This window comes from Argentina silus, assembly GCF_951799395.1.
Source record: "Argentina silus genome assembly, chromosome: 1".
NCBI classification, from domain to species: Eukaryota; Metazoa; Chordata; class Actinopteri; order Argentiniformes; family Argentinidae; genus Argentina; species Argentina silus.
This window is the reverse complement of record NC_139655.1, coordinates 22826520-22849171: the sequence shown is the minus strand read 5'-3', so window position 1 is coordinate 22849171 and position 22652 is coordinate 22826520. Positions and strand designations below refer to the sequence as shown.

Genomic DNA, 22652 nt, shown 5'->3' with positions numbered 1-22652 from the left:
CATGACAGTTTAATCAAATACAGAGTGCCCCAATTTGCTTCCGCTAAAGAGCACTGCACAACACTACGTTTTTAGTGGGCATGGCCACTAAGTTGTTCCGCAAAATTTGAGTTAGCGTAGAGGCAGAGGTCAGCTCTCCGGCAATGAGTGGGTGGGCATAATTGAATATAATAAATGAAGATGTCCATTGGCCTCTGTTGGAATGGATAATCATTATTTATTTTACATTTTTACTTACAGTTGTAGGCAAAACATTTAACCACAAACTGAAGTGTCTATGATATCATAATCTAAGCACTCAACAAGCCTACACTGGTACACCAAATTCAACTTGCTGCGAGTCTCCAAATACTGTAACGGTTTAATGACCCTGTTGCAACTTTTCTCATGCACACAGTTCCAATGATCAGTGATTCAGTGGGGGCGATCCAGTGTGGGGAGTGGATTTACATTGGCCTATTGTATGCTAGTTTATATTATGTCCCCCTCCAAATTTGAAAGTGGAATTTGACAAATTTCAGGATGATTCTTACAACCATCTTTTTAGTTTGTGCATAATGGCTCTCCAAGCGTATAGTCTATGAATTAGACATATTTACCTATAATCTACAGTATACAATGTTTAACATATTCTCCTATTTGATTTTATAGCCTATCAAAGACATGCACGGTTCCATGATTTAATTAGTAATTGGCACAGAGAGCAGAGGCAATTGATATATGCAACATTGGCCATTCAATGTTTTAGGTAATAAACCTTATACATTTTATAAGAGTGCAAAGTTTTGTGTTCTTCAGGGCAGAACCACTTTGCAGTGACACCAAATTACCAAAACAGTCTTTGCACATGGTTTTAGTGGTGCACATTTTTTTTATTTGGATGTTGTCTAGTCACAGATTGGTAGGCATGGATTACATTTGGCCCAAAAGCTAGCCCCATTTGTGACTAGACGTACTACTTTTTACATTTGGATGTTGGAGAAGTCTAGTCACAGATTCGTAGACACAGGGGATGCGGTGACTTAGCTTCAAAGGTAGCAGACGGCTAAACAACCATCACTGCATCCCCTGTGTCTACGAATCTGTGACTAGACTTCTACAACATCCAAATGTAAAACGTAGTACGTCTATCCTTGGCTATATGTGGAACATGGAAACATGAGACTCACTCTCATGAGAGGATCCTCCAGAGAAGTGCCTGCGCTGCTTACGGCCTCCTTGGACACAACAGCGTCTCCGTTAGCCTGGATTTCCAGGACCGCCATCTATAAATACAGATTTGTTTAAAAAAAAAAAAGAAAAAAAAAAAAGACATGTCTGTCAGGCATCACAAAGGTTAAAAATACATGTCTAGACGAGTAGACAAGTTTCTCACCTCCAAAGCACAGATCCCAAAAGAGAAGATGTCAATGGCATAGTCATCCTCAGCCACTAGAGGAGAGAGAGAAACAGTAGGATGAGAGGAGTCATGTAAAATAAGATACAGCAAGTGTATAGAAAATATGAATCAGTACAGCATGTCTGATAGCTGCCAAGTCACAGCATGGTGTGGAACTCCATTATGGCAGCCCATATAATTATGAAGACCAGACAAATTAATACAGAAAGGATATTTTACTCCCAACACTCACAGCCGTATTCTGGCGAGAAGAAGTGTAGGTTCCTCTGCTCATCTCGATGTGGGCGTACTTTACCACTGGCCTCCGGGAACACTGCGAGGGCAGGACAGACAGCTAGAAAATCAAACGCAATCACCACAGACAAACATACAGTGCTGCTTGAAAGTTTGTGAACCCTACAGGGATGGTCATTATTTTTGTATAAAATCTTAAAATTAACATACAAAATCTTTATCAAAACCTCAATTTGTAATAAAGACATTCCAAATGAAGGACACACAAAAATATATGACATATTTTCATTGTTTATTTAACAAAACCTCAGATTTCATGTGTGCAAAAATATGTGAACCTCTCAAGGTTCAATAGCTTGCGGCACCTCCATTAGCAGCGATAACTTGGAGTAAACGTCTCTATAGCCACTAATCAGTCTCTGACATCTGTCTGAGGGATTTTTGCCCACTCCTCTTTACTGAACTCAGCCAATTGAGTGAGGTTTGAGGGGTGTCTGGCATGAACTGTCTGCTTCAGGTCCTGCCACAGCATCTCGATTGGATTTAGGTCAGAACTTTGACTTGGCCAATTCAAAACACAAATCTTCTTTCTCCTGAGCCATTCTTTGGTAGATTTGCTTGAATGCTTTGGGTCGTTGTCTTGTGGGAAGAGTCATTTTCACCCTAGCTTTAGCTCCTTGACTGATGGCTGTTCCAGAATCTCCTGGTATACCTCAGAATTCATGGTTCCCTTAATGATGTGGAGTCATCCAGGTACAGAGGAGGAAAAGCAGCCCCAGATATTGACATTCCCACCACCATGCTTGACTGTTGGTCTAAGGTTCTTTTGGTGGTAGGCAGTGTTGGATTTTTGCCAAATATAGTGGTTTTGATTGTGACCAAAAAGGTCAATTTTGGACTCATCTGTCCAGAGAACAGACTTCCAGAAACCTTCAGGCTTGTCCAGGTGGTCTCTGGCAAAGTTAAGATGGCAGTTTGGCTCTTTTTTTAACAGCAGGGGCTTCTTCCTAGCAACCCTCCCATGAATGCCATTTCGATTCAGTGTTCTTCTTATTGTTGAAGCATGCACAGTTACCTGAGATGCAGCAAAGGAGGTCTGCAAATCTCTAGATGTTATGTTTGGGTTGGCTTTTACCTGATTTATTATTTTTCTTGTGGCTCTTGGGGATATTTTGGAAGGCGTCCACTTCTAGGCCGAATTGCTGTCATGTTAAATGCTCTGCATTTGTAAATGATTTGCCTCACAGTGGACTGATGGAGCTCAAATCTTGTTGAGATGATTTTATAGCCTTCCCCAGACTGATGTGCTCTCACTACCCTCTTCCTGATGTCCTCTGAGATCTCCTTTCTTCTCGGCAATGATGTGTTTTGCATTCACCTGTATGGGTAACACAAAACTGACCAGGTTTCTTATCTCTATTTATCAGAGTCCCACCCAAACGCTTTCCTAAAGATCTCTCCTGTGATTGGTACCCAATTATTTACCCACCTGATTCTACTTACCTACTTGATTTAACCAACGCAACTTGGGGTTCACTTATTTTTGCACCTGCACTCATTTCTTTATAAAAAAAAATGTCTACTACACGCATGATTTCCTCTAAACCAACATATGGAATTGGTAAATATAAACCTGTTATGTCAGATAAAAAAACCACTGGTTCTGATTAAATAAAGATTTCATGGTAAAAACTAAAGAAAATCTATAATTGCACAAGGGGTTCACATACTTTCAAGCAGCACTGTACATCCATAATGGATTAAGAAAGCCTGCAATCACTTTAAAATGGCCTCAGTTGATTGAAATGCTTACAGGAAGGTAAATACAATGATTGCTACTAGTGAGAGTAAAAGGCTTGCAGAACACTATGTGGTTCTTACCATTAACAAACAGCCGGTGCCACACTGCAGAGAAAAGAGCACAGAATAATATGTGTTATTATTCAGGTGTTGATAGTCACCATCAATCACATTATCTTTGGGTAATAATTACAGTACACACAATGTACAAGGGTCATTACAATGCAAAATGTTATCAATTATTATCCATAAGCTCTCAAGTCTCTCTTCCTACTTTGCCACCCTCAGACAGAGAGGTTCTCAGCAGGAGGGCTAAATGTGTGGTGTAATTATGAAGAAAGTCCATGTGGTGGCAGACCTGAGCCAATCTTGATGAGGCCGTTGTGTTGAATGAAGATGGTGTCGCAGGTCAGGTTGCCGTGGATAATGGGCGGGTCACAGGAGTGCAGGTAACTGCCGGTGAATTACAAAGCATTTAAAGGGTCCTTTTGCCTGACTGAACTCGTACTTACTCATTTGTGCGCTGTTGACTTGGGTAGCACCCTGAACTCTGATCTACGTTGTATGTTTCTGGAACATCCAAGTAATAGTTTGCACTGCCACTGGGAGTAAGAGAGGAAATTAGAGAGAGAGGATGTCGCTGGCCTTACCTGAGGGCAGAGAGGATCTGGGTACACCATCGCTTCCAAGCCTGGAATATAATGATAGAAAAACATAAAGTATTTTCACAGGAAGTGATAATATACTGCACTACAGCTGGCGAAAGGATAATATGGTTGAGGTTATTAAGGATAGAAAACTATCAAAACATGATAGCGTACAAAGCTCCTATTTGCAAATGATATATTACAGTAAACTCTGAAAGCAACACTGCACTGCCAATCTTGCCCTCGCTATTGAGGACCACAATGGAAAGAAGTCTTTATTGTATCTATCCTCGATGATTTTATTCATATACATGGAGGTTTTTTGTATTTATGTGTGCTTGTTTTTAAAATTGTTGAATAAACGAAACTAACAGCAACATCACTAATGATATATGACTGTAAACTCTGAAAGCAACAGCAGACTGTTTTATGGTAATCCTCTCCCATCCTCTTATGACTATGGATCTTGCCTTGAATTCTGACTAGACTGCAGTACACCATACAACCATTACACGGCAGTATAGAGGAGCACTTTGGAATTAATCAACTGATAAGGATAGAAACTGACCTTGACATTCATGGTCTTGTGGTTTTTCTTGGTCTTCTTGAGGAACTGCTTGAGACTGCCGGAGGACATGTATTCTGTGATAAATATGACCTGTGGAACAGAGGAGAAATATATACAATAAGTGTGAGAACCAGGGGACAGGTGGTCTGGAGAAGAAGGTGGGAGAGACATGTCCAAGTGAGTGAGTTAATGAGTGAGTCAGTGAGTGAGTGAATGAGTAAGGCAGTTAGAGAAGGAGAAATGGAGTGAAAGACCTGAGAGAGAGATTAAGAAGACTTACCCTAGCTCGAGTGTCCCTCATATCCAGCCAGTACTTATGGAACTTGACAATGTTTGGGTGTTCAACCTGCATCAGGTTCTCAAACATCTCCTTGATCTTCTCCTGAAATAGAGATGGTGTTACTCCAAGATGGACTCTCATGATAAGAATCCTTACTTGAGACATGTGTTAGCTCCTGGAGAGCTACGGTCTAGGGCTTTAGCTCACGTGCTAAAACAGTGCTAGCAACATACCTCTTGTGCTTTGAAGACCTTCCTGTCAGAGAAGAGCACCTCATTCCACACCACCTCCACCCCTTCCTCTGTGTCCATGGCCAGGGATGCACTCTCCACGCCTGGGACATTACCCTGGCTGACCTGCAGGGAGAGACACGGAGACACACACACACACACACACACACACACACACACACACACACACACACACACACACACACAATAAATCTTATTGGCACTGCAGGTACCAGTGCCACATCTGAGGAGGTGATGGTACACACATACATATGGCATGTGGCATAATACATAAAAGACATAATCTACATTTATGTAACTGCTATCATGAATCATTTAGGGGTCTGGTTTCGGAGGCGGCCACTCTCCTTATGGCCGGATATGTCCCTGGAGATAGGGTTAAAACGGTAACCGGCGCGATTTGAAAACGGTGTGCTTAGTCAATACCGTCATAAAATGTCTGCTACATTATCTATCTACCGAATTAAGAGCTGATTTTAGATTCACAATATGTAACGGCGCCGCTGCCTGCGCCGAGGAGCGAGGGGGAAAGATGCAGAGCGTTTTTTTTCCTCAGCTGAGAGAGCACGAGGGAGAGGGGCTGGTGCCGCGCGCTCACTTCATACACACATTACAGTAGCCTACACACAGGAGTAAGGGAGAACAGGAGTCTGTTCGTTTTTGCCTATTTCTTGGTAACGGCTGTTTGTTTGTTTGTTTTTTTACAAGATAGCACCAGCCACCTACGTTGAAAATCCTAGCTTTCCACCTAACTTTGCCCTTTTGCTAGCGAACAAACGGTAGGCCTATAGCAGTCACCACATAACGTTATTTTTTATTTATACCGTATAATACCGTATACTCCGCGAAAATGTTAGGACGGTATAGTGTGGGAAACATTGAACCGCCCAAACCTAAGCCCTGGGTAGGATTTGCATCTGTTGTGCATCAAAGTGATTCCATTTTCGATGTTAAATCTTCAACGACTGATGATTTTCATTTCATTTAAGGAACGGGGATGATCTCACAAAAAAAGGGGTCAGTGAAAACAAAATAAATCATGCCGACCATCTGTATCATGATGATGTAAAACGTCAAGGGAGGGAGGATCAGAGATGCTATAGGAGAGAAGAGATGGATTAGTGAGAGAGAGAGAAAGAGAGGATGGTGGGAGAGAGAGGGGAAAATATGGAAGGGGGATTGGGAGAGATGGTAAGTAAAGGATTGGGAGGGAGAGAGAGTGGGAAATAGAGAAAATGAGAGCATGTGCTATCAGACTTTGAGGACACTGGGTCAGCGAGCCAGACTGAGAAACTGTGTCTGGCTGTGTGTTGTGTTCAGTCTGGCAGACGAAGACAGCCCTTGGCTCCATTACACACACCTCAGATGAGAAGGCATTAGCACACCACAGAGATGACTTCTCAGCACTGAACACAACCACAGAACAGAACAGTTGCATACAGGAGCTATAATCCTCAGCACAGCACACAGCTGAATGCCCTTTCCCCAATATGTAAACAACACATACAGTACAATAGTTGAGTTAACAGGACATAGATATACTACTCAAACCTGTTCTTGGCAGATACAGAGGTGCTGTCTATAATAGGCCTATGCAATCATAGGCATGTTGTACAAAGCTGAAATGTTGCTGTGACTCTTATAGAAAACATGAAAGGATCTACACATCTATACTCAACCTTTTATTCATGTAGTCACCTGTACTTTACTTAATGAATAAGTCATAGCTGTCATTTGAAAGGCATACCCTGGAACCTCTCTCTCATATGATTGCGTCATGTGTGTTGAATGTGAGATTTGCACAGAAACTTCATAATATTAACATTTTTTAAATAAGCACACCTATCACAACTTGATTACCACCACTTACGGAGCCTATACACTAATGCTACCCTGTATGTCCTTGCTGAATGGGTTAGAATGTATTTGACAGGGAGGCTGTGTAAGAAGTATATTTGAATACAGCTATTTATTGAGAATCGTACTATATTTTGCTGTCCTCATACTGAACTAATAATAACAATTAAATGCTAATAAGAAGCTAACAGTTTGTGATTTTATCTATTGTTTATACCTTATTCAGCATTTATAATCCCATAGTACACATATTCATAGATTCCATTACAAAATGCAACATCTCACACGTAACTAAATGGATTAAAAATGGCCACCTTCACCACTCTAAACTGAGGAAGTTTTGTTAAAATCAAGAAGCCCACACCCAAACAACAGAACAGAGTCAGACCCACCCTGCTAGCTGCTGCCCACTCTCTTAAATACAGCACAGATGACAGCAGCGGCCTGCCACATTGGCATCCCACCAGACTGGCTTGGCCCAGCTTCTGCCCACCTAGTGCCATGTGCTGGCCAAGCTGTGTGGGCACAGCTTGGCACGTAACGAAAACTGTTTCTCCAGATCCCAATCCAGACTGCATGGGTCTCTACCGTAGGCAAGGTTGCAACATACTGTGACCACACAATGCTATTAATATCATTGTTATTTCTCAGGTTAGAGAATTCCGATGTTCACTGTTGGGTGTGTACTGTATGCACACTTCACACATAATCTATCTAAAAGCAGGGAAACTATTCCCTCTAAACACTCAAAGCTTTGTTTAGTTGCATAACCCGCATTGTGCCTACAACACACCTGTTTAAGTGTATAGTAGGAAGGGCCCTAGATGGGCTACAGCGAAGAATATGATATATAATCTATCTGTTCTACTCCCACTCACTGAGAGATGATATGAGATGAGAATCTGATTATGAGTATTAAAAGGCTGGAACACAATGCTCTGACATACTGACACACCTGGGCTGGGGATTCCACACTCTCTGGGTTACACCCTACTCAGTTTCACAGGAAGTCGGGTGTGTTTGTGTGTGTGTGGGGGGGGGGTTGTTTATTTTCTCAAGCTGTTGGGAAACAGTGAGCCCCTATCCTGAAGTATGCACTTCAGGGGCTCCCTGGGGTCTGTTTGGTGCTCTTTTATGGTTTGGGTGTAGCTCATAAACAGGCTTGAGGTTCCATTGGCTTGTTGAAGGGAGGTGGGTTCAGGGTGGGGCAGAAGATATGGGGCTCATGTGTTCCTAAAAACACAAACATCACTTTTGATATTTAGTGTTTTGGTCTTCAGGCAGACTGTCAGATAATGGCAGTAATTCTGGTAAATGAATAGGTTGTCTTTTTTTTCCTGAATAGGTTTTTCAGTCACTGGGAAAATATATTTAGTCAGTTTAAGGTTTTACCACATGTTTGTATATTCACATTTACAAGACAAAAGAGACCATTAAGAGACCATTTTGATGGTGATAATGATGATGATTGCCTGTTCCATAGACATAGATTACCTGAATCCATAGACAGTGAACCTGACAGTAAACCTTGGCGTGCATATGGGTCTTACTATCTACCAGATCCTGTCTGAGCCTAAATGATCAGCACAGATTACCCACAATCCACTGGCACTGGGCGTCACCTTGGCTACGCCGTGGTTGTGAATCAGGGCCCAGGGGTCAGGGGGGAGAGTAGGGGTAAATTGGCTTACAAAGGCCCTGCTCTATTCCACTGATGGGTGAAGAAAGCAGATGACTTCAGATCCCATACTTCCCCTGGACATAACCTATGACATAATTATAGAAGCATAGCCAGGAAAACCGCTACAACAGCTACGTATCAATGCTAGATGAGTGAGCGCTCATTCACGTGTGCCAGTGTATTGTCTCTCTGTGAGAAAGGGTGTTAGAATTAGTGCTGCGGAGAGAGAGAGGCCAAAGGGAAGGATTAGAGGAGAGGAGAGGTGGAAGGGAGGATGTGAAAGCTATATCTACAATGTGGCAAACTCGTCAGCATCCCATTGCAGAGGCGTCTCTGTAATCTCTGTCAAAGAATAAATGAACGAGTGCCTTTGTTGGAGGGATACAATGTGTGTGTGTGGGTCCTAGCCCTACAGTAACAATGGGCTTATTCTGCTACCTCAGCACCTCGCCTCCACATGGCCTCCTCCTACACCTAGTTCAATACCAGATGATGAGATACAGTGGGGTAACAATAATTTCCATTTAAGGGAGTTACATCAATAATATAATGAATAAGTAGACTTGATACAGATCATTGAGACTGCCACACCCAAACAAATCTGCATAACACCACAGAAAATGATGCTGGCTGACTGCCATACTGCATGCAAATTATTCTGTTTCTCTCGTTCTCTGCCATCTCTCCCCGAGGTGTAGCCAAGATCAAAGAAGTGCAGGATGAAAGAATCCTTAGACTCCGCTGCTCTAGAGAGATGGATGGCTGATGATGATGTGGGGCAAAGAATAGTATTTTCTAGCATCCTTGCATGCAGATCTGAAAATGGGTGAAGAAAAGGAGGACAGACAGGATTGAACCTATTTCTGTCAATCAGTTTTCCAACTAACAATGCTGATAGCGGCCAACAAAAATGTAGGCTATGTGCATGGCTTTCATTATCATACTATGATGTAGATTCAAGCATTGCATCATACAATCAAAGTAGTTGGTAACAAATAATTGCCTAAGAATTGGTAAACACTGAGTCATCGCTGGGAAGGTCCATGGTGATGTAAATGCATTTCCCCATGTGCAACTGTGTAATCTAAAGTAGCCATTCTTAGATCTGTCTCTGTTCATGTAGGGAACTGTATAGTTCAGTGATTTTTTTATCATAGCGGCAAACAGCTTTTTTTGCTGTTTGGCCCTGTGTGGCTCAGTTGGTAGAGCATGGCGCTAACAATGTTAAGGTTGTGGGTTTAATCCCCACTAGGACCATATAGAAAATAAAAAATGTATGCACTCACTGTAATGTATGTCACTTTGGATAAAAGCGTCAGCTAAATGGCATATATTATTACAGTACATATCCTTTTCAAGTGTCATTGCCTTCTTTCCACTGAGTTTGCTCACTAACCCTGAATCAGCCATTGCTAACTGTTTAGCTCGGTCCTGCCAGTGTCCAAATCATGTCTCCCCCAGTGAAAAGAGTCTGACTGCATCCCTCCAATGACCTTCACCAAACAGATGGGTGGCACTGAGATCAGCCTCTACAGGATACAGAATATCTCCACAGGATATGACACATGCCCCAGACAGACCTCGGAGATTATGTGTGTGACCAAGTTTTTGTGAAGCAGAAGATGATGAAACAGGGTTGGCTGCTGCCTGCCGGGTACAGAGACATACACTGTCCGTGAAATTGTCCTGCAGTTCTTACTATAAGATGTTCTGAAGAATAATAGCAGGTGATTGATTTAGACAAACACGTTATTACTCATGTAAAGAGCCTTATCACGTTGAATACTGTATGTATTCCATGTTTGTACCACTCTTTCCAAAGCACATACGGTTCAATCTCTTTAAAAGGACTAGCAAGGTCGACCAATTTCCGAATTGTTTTAGCCCCTTCATAGATAGATATTACAGAGATACGCTCTCATCAAGTCTCACTTGTTCATTTTCTCCGGGGCCAGTCAAGCTCCCCACTCAGAGGAATGTAAGAGAGCGAGGCAAGCTGGGAGATCTTGTGCCCTCAGCATAACGCTGTACCAAAACAAAGAGTTGCTGGCCTCGACAGTCAACACATTCTGTATGAGGGAGGAAACACAAGTCAAACGTCTTTATAATAAAGCTCTCTTGTTGCCTTTGCATTGAAGCCCTTTAGTGGGGAAAGGACAGCAAGATTTCTTATCGTCCCCTAACAGTCTAACTCTTTTAGGGGAAAAAACTATGCACGTCACTGTCCAATCCAACCAAAAAAACACAACACAACCTCAAATATGCTGAGACTCAGCTAACAGTCCTTGAAGACTGAAAAGGCTCTTCTATATTGATGGGGACAAAGCAGCATTTACCAGGCCTTCATAAAAGCTACAAAATACTTCTTTCCTATTTCCTGTTACATAAAAATATATAGAAAATCCTTGTTTTTTTCCATCAGTGTTATAGATGAGAGGGCAATCACTCTTCCCTCTCTTTGTCCACTGTGTTGTGCTTCTGTCTGTACCAGGGTTCCACGATTACACAGACTACATTGTCCCTGTTCCACCTATGTCCTGTCTTTTGTAAGAAACCTCTATATTCACAGAGCCAGTGGGGCAGAGAGTACTTCAACACACAATCACATTCTAGAGTTTAGAAGTCGTTTTGACTAGGCTGTGATAAGCATTAGAACAAACAGTCTCATTACGCAAGGCAGGGGCCAGGGAGCTCAAGATAGGGAGCTCAGGGCAGGGAAATTCAGTTGTTCGTTTTTTATTCACAGCAGCAATTCCTCAGGAAATGAGTCTTTGATCTCACCTCCACCTCCAGAAGAATCTGTGTGACTGTGGGTGGTTTGTGCATACATTATGTATGAGTGCATGTGTATGTGTGTTTGTAAGTGGGTGTTTGAGTGTGTTTTTACGCACAAGTGATACTCTCTCACCTCTGAATTATCAATGTCAAGGCCCTCTTACTCTATCTATCTGTAATCTCAGTGTGCTGAGGCCCACTCCTTCTTGAGACACTCCTAATGCAATCTACACACTTCACTGTGACGAGGAGGAAAACACAGAGGTCGACAGCCGCAGAGTCAATTGATCTGGCCGCATATCTAACCTGCATTTTTACTCATTTCAAGGTCAACCTGTTGAGTTTAACCTGTTGAGTTATCAACAGATGATTTACTATGATCGATCTGGTGACTGTGGAGGCCAATGGAGTACAGTGAACTCATTGTCATGTTCAAGAAACCAGTTTGAGATGATTTGAGCTTTGTGACATGGTGCGTTATCCTGCTGGAAGTAGCCATCAGAAGATGGGTACACTGTGGTCATAAAGGGATGGACATGGTCAGCAACAATACTCAGGTAGGCTATGGCGTTTAAACGATTCTCAATTGGTAGTGTGCCAAGAAAATATCCCCCACACCATTACACCACCAACACCAGCCTGAACCGTTGATACAAGGCAGGATGGATCCATGCTTTCATGTTGTTTACTCCAAATTCTGACCCTACCATCTGAATGTCGCAGCAGAAATCGAGACTCATCAGACAAGGCAACGTTTTTCCAATCTTCTATTGTCCAATTTTGGTGAGCCCGTGCAAATTGTAGCCTCAGTTTCCTGTTCTTAGCTGACAGGAGTGGCACCCGGTGTGGTCTTCTGCTGCTGTAGCCCATCTGCTTCAAGGTTCGACGTGTTGTGCATTCAGAGATGGTCTTCTGCATACATTGGTTGTAACAAGTGGTTATTTGAGTTACTGTTGTCTTTCTATCATCTTGAACCAGTCTGGCCATTCTCCTCTGACATCTGGCATCAACAAGGCATTTTCGCCCAGAATTTTTTTTTCAGCAGCTCACTGGATATTTTCTCTTTTTCAGACCATTCTCTGTAAACCCTAGAGATGGTTGTGCATGAAAATCCCAGTAGATCAGCAGTTCCTGAAATACTCAGACCAGCCCGTCTGGCACCAACAACCATGCCACGCTCAGTCACTTAAATCACCTTTCTTCCCCATTCTGATGCTCGGTTTGAACTTCAGCAGGTCGTCTTGACCATGTCTACATGCCTAAATGCATTGAGTTGCTGCCATGTGATGGCTGATTAGATATTTTCGTTAAAGAGCAGTTGAACAGGTGTACCTAATAAAGTGGCCGGTGAGTGTATGTCCCTGTTGTCTTTCTTTGGGTCAGATAAGTATGTATCTTTCCCTGAGGCAGGTACTCTACGATGTAGAATATGAATAGGTGCCATCAGATAAGCCCTCAGATCACCGGCATCAGGCCCTGTATTCAAAACACAACTACACAACTGTCATCAAATGGCAATTTACTGAGAGCAGGCAGGCATAGTTTGTTTGGGCCCAGGCCAACATGGTACACAGCAAGCGCTGCACCCACTGGTCTGGTTACCCTACTTTCCTCACTCTCATTAACTCCCATGTTAAGGGGAAATATTCAAGTCATTTTCTGAGCAGTTGCACCGACTGGTTCTCCCATTTTTGTAAGTTACAAGATACGATTAGATAGCACAGCTCCTTCATTATTGGCGCATTGTGCTGACAACATCAAAGAGCCTCACCGGCCTCTGATGTCAGGGACTTGAAGTTGCTTTAGCTAGACAAAGATATAGTAGTCCATAGTGGAAAAACACCCTGCCTTTTATCTCAGCACATCCCCATAGCCTCTCTCCATGTTTGCCTCTTCTTGTGGAAGGTCACCATCTGGGAGAACTCTGACATGGCTCTCAGTATGTGCACAATATACAGTATCTGACGACATGCCTTGGTGCTTAAATGCTTTAATCAAGGAATCTCTTTGAAATTTAGAAAGGAAACTAGGTACTTATGCAGAAACTTATGTTGATGTGCTCATCAAGACTCTAAGATGGAGCTGTAGGCTGTCTCTCCAGCTGCGATGATTTCTAGGATAATGAGCTTGACCTTGTGTGCACATGCCATTTTTAATAAAGCAAACATCTCCTAGATCAAAGGGAAGTTCCATTCCTGGCAGGAATTTGATTCTTTATTGCTTCCATTAATCCTAAAGTCATAAAAAGTCATAAAAATAGGTCCTAAAAATAGGATGTCTTAAAGGTGCAATATAACAAGCTTTCTAAAAGCTTTCTAATGGTTGTGATGACTGTTTAATAGGTAGTGATCAGAGAATGAGATACCTTAATATAAATATTTCAATTAGCAACGTTAAAAAACACTCTCTAAAATGGAGTGTCAGGTGCGACACTTGGTTTGCATATGGACATGTTACTGGCCAGGGGTGTTCTAGGGGAGTGGACTCACCGATTTCATTTTCTCATCATCTTTCTGTCTCTGGTGGCTGCCTCTTCGAATCATGCCCGCATGGAGAAACACAACAGCTAATGTCTAACACAGCAAGTCCATTTCGGGGAGTTATATTATTATTAGTTGTTGTTTGGAACATCAAACAGAATTTCTCTGCGGTAGTCAGAGGTGGCAGATTTCCAACAGATTTACGCCCTGCTCCTTTAAGAAGGATTATTACATAGAAGTTATGGATTATCACGCATCCCAGGACCACTTCATATTCTTAGAAAAATCCCTTGAAAAATCCCTTGAGGGATCACTATACAGATTCACTTGACACTGTTGTGTGCAATTCAAGCGAAGTCGGTTACAGTGGAACACTAGCAGAATCATACACAAACACAAACCACATGTCCATGTCTCATGTGTGTTGGTATGTAGTAAGACCTAATGATCCTCAATGGAACATATTATTTAGTATAAGACAAACTTATATAACCATGACCAATGTGACCAAATGTTTTTCATCTATTTCCTGTGGAGCGCCATGGTCAGATGAGGTCAAGTATTGAACGAATCAAACATGCTGAGAGATGTTGCTCTGCACACTGGGGTCCATCCAGCTGTCCTGAGGCAACAAGTACCACATGACATGTGAGGGGGGGAAACCTGTTGAAAAATGTTAACAACGGGGGAAATACAAATCTATTTTAGGAGGGAATAAACTGAATGAAAGTAGATAGTTCTAGCAATATCAGATGACTTCATGAAACAATATACAGCTATTGGCCTGTTTCACTGATTTCACTAGAGGTCACATGATGAATGAATGTCATCATGCATAGAAGATTTACAAAGTTGTGAGGGAGCAATGCAACAACATCATGGAGATTATATTGTCTGCTTACCACTTTTAGTGTTATTGGCAAAACACCACTTTCAGTGATAAGCTGGGTCCTCCTCCAATGCAAGCAATCCTAAATCAAACTGACATTTATGCCTCCCAAGCCTGTAAATTATATGACTTCATGACAGAATCCTAAACCGAGCCTCTCATTTTCATTATGATCTTAGGGGTGGAATCTGGCAGACTGTTCTGCAGTTGGACCCCTTTCAGGCTTAAGAAGTTCATTCACACCTCCACAATGGTCTGGCAGCAGTCCACTGAAAAAAAGACAGGTTTACTAAACAAAGAGTGTTAAAAAATGTGTCATATTTGGTGAACAAAAACAGTCCACTTCCTGGAATCGTGGAGTTAAAATTTAGTGAGCACTAATGGGATGTGTGTTTGCTTTGCTTTGACCTAAAACTGGCACTTGTCCCTTTCTTTAAAAACATCTGGAGTTTACTTTATTCCTGGGGAGGCTTAATAACAGGACCTGGCAGATCTCTCTAGTATTAAAGCTCTCCATAAAGAAGGGTAATTGCTGCCCACTGGATTACCCAATTCATGCTTGTAAAACCACACAGACCGCTTGTTTAAAGGCTACTGGAGAACTGGGGGGAGGAACAACAGGGTCTCTGAGTCCCCTGCATCCCACCCCCTCTGGGGTTAAAGGAGGCCATTCTGCTAGTGAGCGTAAGAGGTCACCTGGGGTAAAAGCTAACATGACTTGGCCAGCTTAGCATAGCCATAGTATTTCGACACAGAGATCAGTTTAACCAGTTTACATTTGGTTCCCCGGTGGGACCAAGTTGAAATTGTAATGACAATGAGCTTTGTATACACTAGCCATTGGTACTAGCTAGCTTCCATCAGTAAATTGGCTATCCAGACCATTGAGATAAGATCCTGACATGTCAAGTGAAGTGAATAATAAATATTTGCTATTTTTATTTGCCTACTTTCTTTAACGAGCTACGATCTGACAACAATGTGGCCGTACCGATCAGAAGTCAATGCGCTAATACCCTAGCCAATTGAAACATTGGTGGGGAGCTAACACTTGTTCCACAATTCCTGCAGATTTCCAAGGCTTATATGCTGTAATGTAGTGAAAATCTGATGGTTGCTCATTGGAATGGCCAAGAGGCATTATGTCACACCTCTTTTGCATTTCAAAACCAGGCAAGGAAACAAACATGTTCAGTGTGTGCAAGTAAAAAAGTAATGAAAAAGTTGGCCACTCAGACACATTGTTTATTTTTATACGGTTGTAATTAGTTAGGTGGCTGGTACTGAGCCTGTTAAGATGACCCCATACAGAGGGACAGAGAGAGAGAGAGAGAGAGAGAGACGGACGAACCGACAAACAAACTGAAAAAGACACACAGACACTAGGGAGTGATAGTGTCATTGGACAGAGTGAAGTTTATGCTCATGATGGGTATCCATTCTACACCTTCTCTGGGTGAAGTTGGGTAAAGGCGCTGTCTGAGTGACAGGCAGAACCGACTATCACTAGAGCCTGCATAGCTCTTCGGCACACATCGACATACAGTATGTCGACCGACAAGCACAATGACTTCAGATTGTGAGAGGGATGTTTTCAGTGTCCATTATGGTTACGTAATGGAGGACAAAGCTGGATAAAAGAGTCTGCGTAGACACGTGCCAGGGGGTATGCCTAGCCTACTATGTCATCACTCTCTCATAATCCAATGCAACCTGCTGCCTATCCATGAACTAAGCCTGGACAATTACAGCAATGTGTCGTTGTCATCATCATCACTATGCAGGCGAGAGGGCCATTCACACAGCAGCCAGAGGCATGTTTTATTCATCAAGCATTATCTCACTGATAGCTGTTGTTGAGTCATACTTCTCTCTCAACTCTGGACCCAGCATGAAAAAAAACCTGCTTCTATCCAGGCTGCTGGAACAAGAAAAGCGATGGATTCAAATTTTAATGCAAATCTGCCTTAATCCCCTGAGCATGGAGGACAGCAGTTATTTCAAGGAGGGGCGGCATGATTTCTGCTAGAAAGGAAAAGATAAGTTACAACAATATGTGAGAGTGTGTATAAACTCAGACAGTGCTGGGGGTGTTGCCAGGCAGATAACAAGGTTAAGATATCCATTGTTCACATCCCTGAGCTGAAACTCCTCTAGGAGTTTTACATTTGACTCCTTCTATGTATAAATTCAAAGGTTCAGTAGACCCATACAATAAGACGAAGAGGCGCTTTGGTTCTTTGATGATGGTGTCATAGCATCTCTGGTTTAGTCGTTTGTCATTTCCAAACAGACTGCTGTACAAACAGCTCATTCTGTGTGGCATCTAAGACAAAAAGGGTGAAATGTGAAGGTGAATTTCCACATCTGACCTAGATCTGACTAACTATTGGATGTAAAGGGCTACATGTATACACAATACTTAAACAACGTTCACACAACATTTAAAAAACACTTACACAACCAGTCCCCTATCAACAAGTAAAGACCAGAATGTCATGCCCCAAGGCCATGGTGAGGAGGAGGTCATGACTTTGTGCCTTCTCTGAGGCCCCTTAATCCTCTCCTTCCCCTGGACCTGCTGGTTCCATGGTGGGGGGGGGCAACCTTGCTGGTTCAACAGTAAGACCACAAAGCTGTGTTACAACTCTCCTGTCTGGGTATGGTTGCCATGCTTTGAAGCCTCTTGGCTATCACATTGTCCGCATTTCATACATCACAGTGCACTACAGTGATATTACTAAGCACATTTCTAAAAGCAATTTATGTAGAATGTATGAGCAAGATTTATATTAATATTTAATACTCCTTGTTGAGCAGGAAATGGAGACAGTGCTAAAAGTTTTGCTCTTCCAGTTGGCATTGATAAATGAATCAGGGAGAGATCAGTGGGGGCTTTATCCAGTATAAATGATGCACATCCTGATAGCACTGTCAATACTAATGTGTTCTTTGTGATGAATGTTCTTTGTGATTAATGCTAGATTCATCTCTCCACATGAATCCACCATATGCAAAGAAGAAGGAAATATGAAGAATATTAATAAAACAACAACATAAAAGGGCCAACATTGAATTATAAATATGTCATAACTCAACAAGCTGAGGCAAAGGGGTTCCGTTTGAGTTTGAACACTGTGGAGAATCAAGGACCACTTGCGTGGTCCAACTGGTGAGAAGGATCAGGCTGACAGGGGGTGGATGTCAGCCATTCCTTGAGGTTTCCTTTTCATGGCAGCTCTCCTGACCGACTAACAGAGACTCAGGCAGGATCTGTTTCACATGCCCGGAGTGGAAAACGCTGACAGGTACCTGACTGCAGCGTTACATCTAATGACCCCAGGGGGCCTCATCAATGATCACGCTCACATTTCACAAACCAGGTCACAAGTTCCATATGGGCCATCATCAACTTCTCTGTGACCGCACGACAACCATGATCACAACCTAACCACCAGGGGAATAGAGGCTGAAATATTTTGGATATTACACATCCACAAAAGTGGATAGTACCCATACAGCATCTAATTAAAGCAGCATAAAAACAGCAACAAATCTTCTGCAATTGTAAAATATGATGCTGTATCCCTTGTAAATAGAATAGCCTCTAATAGGCTGCATAGAACACTGTCTGTCGGTTGTTTGTAGCTTAGGCATGGTTCAGACCTCAGATCAACACCAGGGGAAATGCATTCACATTAACGTGTCCAGGCAACAGGATCCACACTAGTGCACCTGACAGATACACTATTCTTAGCCCACGAGGACCTCTTAGGCTCTCTCAACCCTCTCTTTCTCCCTGTATCCATCTCTCTCTCTCTTTGTCATCTTCACTCACTCTCTCTCTCTCTCTTTCTTTCTTTCTCTTAACCCTCACTCTCTCTATCTCTCCCACCCCTCCCTCTCAGTTTCTCAACCTCCCTCTCTCTTTCTCTCTCTCTCACTATATCTCTCTCTTTATCCCTCTCTCTCTCCCTCCCTGTCTCTCCCTACCCTACTGCACTACTCCTGCTTCTGCACGGCCACAGGCTGCAGAGGGGCCTTGCTGGGTCGTCAGAAGGCTGGCAGTGCTGGGGAGTTGTCAGTTGTCATCCACTCCAGGCCTTCCCTAGCAGGTGGCCACAGAGTTAATAATCCCTAGGAACGCCATGGGCCATGCCAGTTCATTGTAGACACTGAACATGGTTTGGAAGACAGCCTGTTTTAGCTATCCTTTTTATTACCAAAATCAATCACTGACCGATGTCAGTTTATTAGTCTTTACTTTCATTAAGATAGATAGATAGAAGATAGATAGAAACTTTATTTATCCCTAGGGGAAATTCAGGTTCCAAGTAGCTTAAAGACATAGAGACATCACACATAACATACACATACAACATACAACATACAACATACAACATAAGCAGTGTGGATACTGGAATATAAATGGGTTTAGAGTATCCACTGTGTGTTTTTTTAAAGGTTTTTTTTAAAAAGTGCCTAAAGTTTATGAAAGATTAAAAAAGAAAATACACATAGCTTGTCTGAAGTAAATTGATGTGTAACAAATGTACAAGACAGTTTAAAAGCCACCAAGAAGGGTGATATCTGGAGTGAATATGAATAACTTCAGCTGTAAAATGTGGCATTGAAATTTTAACGCTATCTGTGCTGTAACAACCAGGGCAGACTCATAAAACGAGGAGCCATAAAATATGCCTCCACAACCCACAAAAGTCAATTACATTTGTAGATTAAAGGTCACAGTCAATGGTTCACATTGAACTCTAGTATTGTGGTTCCTTTGATGTCAAATGCCAGAACTGTAATACTGTAAGTAGCAATTCCTTTTCCTCACAAGATATACACTACACTTGAGTTTACTTCTATTCATAAATTTACTTCTATTCTTTTTTTCTTCTGATATAATTTCATGTTGCGTGTCGTGCTAGCCCCCTGTGACTACGCTATGGGAAACCAATTGAGTGGTTTGCTAAGCTGGTGCTTCTCCTGCCCTCTGAACGCCACAGCTATTCAGTGATACAGGACACTGCCGCAATGTCATAAAACCATTAATAAATTTCCTGGTGGAGGCGGGGCATTACTGTTCCTCCTAGTCACACACAGTACATGAGAAATCTTGTGGAAACTGTTATGGAAAATACATTGATAGAACTGTTTGAAGGATATGCACTATCGTATGACTGATACAACTTGTGTGAATACTATGATTACATTTTCTCTTGACGCACCTCTAAAGTTCTATAGCCATTGTTTTGAGAAACAGCGGATGATTAACATATGGATAGCAGTGATTTCGGAGGGAGTGGTGGAGAAGAGCGAGAACAAGGGAACAGACCCATCTTGCCGACAGGAAGGTGGATAAGTGTGAAATGTTGAACGCCGATTGATCAGTAAGAAAGCACTGATTGATCAGTAAGAAAGTCTTCCCATTGTTCTTTCTCTTCTGCCCCCTCTCACGTAAGCACAAGCTCGCCGGTAATAGCCTTGGCGGCGCCTACCATGATGTTTCATCTGTATAAAAGACAACCCTGATAATCGCCTCTTCAGACTTGTGCTAAACAGACCCCCGGATTTACGCTGGGCTGCTGTTAGCCTCCTGTCTCTTGTTTGCAAGCAATATTAAATACCGGACTCAGATATTGTGGCTACTCAGGACTTTATTTCTTGAATCTCACCTCCGGAGAGCTGAAGTACAGAGTGGTAAAACCTAGACATCCACCACAGAAACACACAGATATTAATCTAAATTTGCCATTCAAAGTCAAACCCTCTGGCAATACTAACATCATGCAAATACATGGACATGAAGACCACCAGTGGTCAATATCCATTTAGATTAGAGTGAACAGTTCCTGAAGAATTTAGGTACTTTGTCTTGATTCTTTTATTTTTTTCTCAGATTTATCAATATCTGAAATCCTCCTCTGAATTTCCAATGGCAGATCAGATCAGATTCTCCTAAACGAAAGTGTAATTCAATCTGACTAAACATCCTTCAAACTCAACACATTGGAAAATATCAGTCAATAGTTCTCTGTGAGGGGGATTCACTTTTAAGTGCTTTTGCATAACAGTGAGTGCACAAGCTGCTATCTAAGTTGAGGCTGGGTTGACAGAGACCATTGGCCCTGTACAGGTGGAGCCAAGGTGAGTGTATGTATGCGTGTGTGTGTGTGTGTGTGTGTGTGTGTGTGTGTGTGTGTGTGTGTGTGTGTGTGTGCTTGTCCCCATTTCTGCTCCAGGGAAATATGAGTGGGTGTCATTCCACGGACAGCAGCTGTTGCCTCAGCCAGCCAGCGGGCCCAGCGGTCTGCGTTGGATCATTAGGACGTGCAAGTCATTAGAAAGATCCCCTTAAGTAAGACAGACACTTACAGTCAGCCGTAACATGACATGGGCTTACAAGGGGGCAGCCATGCCTGCCTGTGGCTTTGACTTGAGGGGCTTGGTGGCCATTAGTTTAACTGTTTCATTGAGGACACGAGGGACAGATCCATGTACACTGCTGTACAGTAATATCACTAAAATAACTCAAATAAAAAAGTTGCTAGTTATTATCTTTAAAAGAAAAAAAGAAAAACCTTCTCTTACATTATTTCTCAAGGTATCAAACTTCTCTACATTGCAGGCATGTCATACCTCTTCCATTCTTAGAAAGCCATATGCTTTAAGTTGTTGGCCCCTAGTATCCCCTCTGGCACACAAAAGATCTCCGGTGAGCTTCAAACCTGTACAGAACCATATGGAAATATGCTGCAACCTGTCAGTCACCAAACACACACATAACTTTAGAGTCCAAAATCCACTGATAAATCAATCAGGGAGAAATCAGTGGAGGCATTATCCAGTATAAATGATGCGCTGAATCCTGATGGTACTGTCAATACTAATGTGTTCTTTGTGATTAATATTATTTGTGATTAATGCTAGATTCATCTCTCCACATGAATCCACCACTCCTACCACTGCAGTCCCATCATCTCTGCTACGACTCGTCGATGCATTAGTGGTTAGAAGCAGGAGATGGATAATGTGCATCTCTAGGGAGGATGATCAGTGTGAACTTGAAGATCACATTTCCCCAGCTTCTCTCTCCAGACCCTGGGGGGTTGAGGGCTCAGAGCTGCAGGAGGCAGAGGGTTGCAGGCTCCAGAAGGCTACAGGCTGCAGGGGACAGGAGGTTCACTCATCGAAGGGGCCTCTTTCATTATTCAACCTTGCTCCACAGACTGCAGTGGTAATCTCTCCCAGCCTGGCCACTGATAAAGGCCCCACTCTCTCTACACTGTAGGTCAAGGTAGAGTTCCTCCATTGTTGGAGTCATGTAACCTCCTAGTCCCAAGTGAAGGCCTATCCTTAGAGAAAGAGAACTATAAAGGGTAAACTCTGAAGTCTACACAGGATGTACACTCCTTTGTGATTCATAGATAGATAAGAACCTGTTTTCTCTGACCGTCAAGATTTCAACACTTCAGCAGAAAGGATGGGAATGTTGTGATGACTCAGCGCTCCATTGCTTTTGTCTGACTACCGAGTCCCATCTGAATGTCCTCATCTAAGAACTGCACAAACTGCGAAATCAGACAATGGGAGCCCTAAGCAGGCTGTGTAATAAAAAGGCTTTGAAATCATGTTGCTGACTCTCTGCTAAGGTCTGTGATGATGAATAAGGTCAATTGACAGAGATTTGACTACACAGCAGGTTGCCAGATTACTATAGGTAGCCAGGGTCTCTATGTTAATAAACATAGAGAAAACAAGGCAAACAAATAAAGAAAGATTAAG

General features: G+C 42.5%; 1 protein-coding gene across 1 annotated transcript in view; it reads right to left on the bottom strand.

Moving 5' to 3' along the window:
* Positions 1-22652, bottom strand: part of nrbp2b (nuclear receptor binding protein 2b) — a 29601-nt gene that overhangs the window by 4228 nt on the left and 2721 nt on the right. The window contains exons 2-10 of the mRNA XM_083676138.1: positions 5162-5284; positions 4929-5030; positions 4649-4738; positions 4084-4124; positions 3792-3886; positions 3515-3538; positions 1632-1712; positions 1376-1431; positions 1170-1265 (exon numbers count right to left, since the gene is read on the bottom strand). Of these exons, the coding sequence (XP_083532264.1) occupies positions 1170-1265; positions 1376-1431; positions 1632-1712; positions 3515-3538; positions 3792-3886; positions 4084-4124; positions 4649-4738; positions 4929-5030; positions 5162-5284 (708 nt within the window). The remainder of the gene's footprint in view (positions 1-1169; positions 1266-1375; positions 1432-1631; positions 1713-3514; positions 3539-3791; positions 3887-4083; positions 4125-4648; positions 4739-4928; positions 5031-5161; positions 5285-22652) is intronic.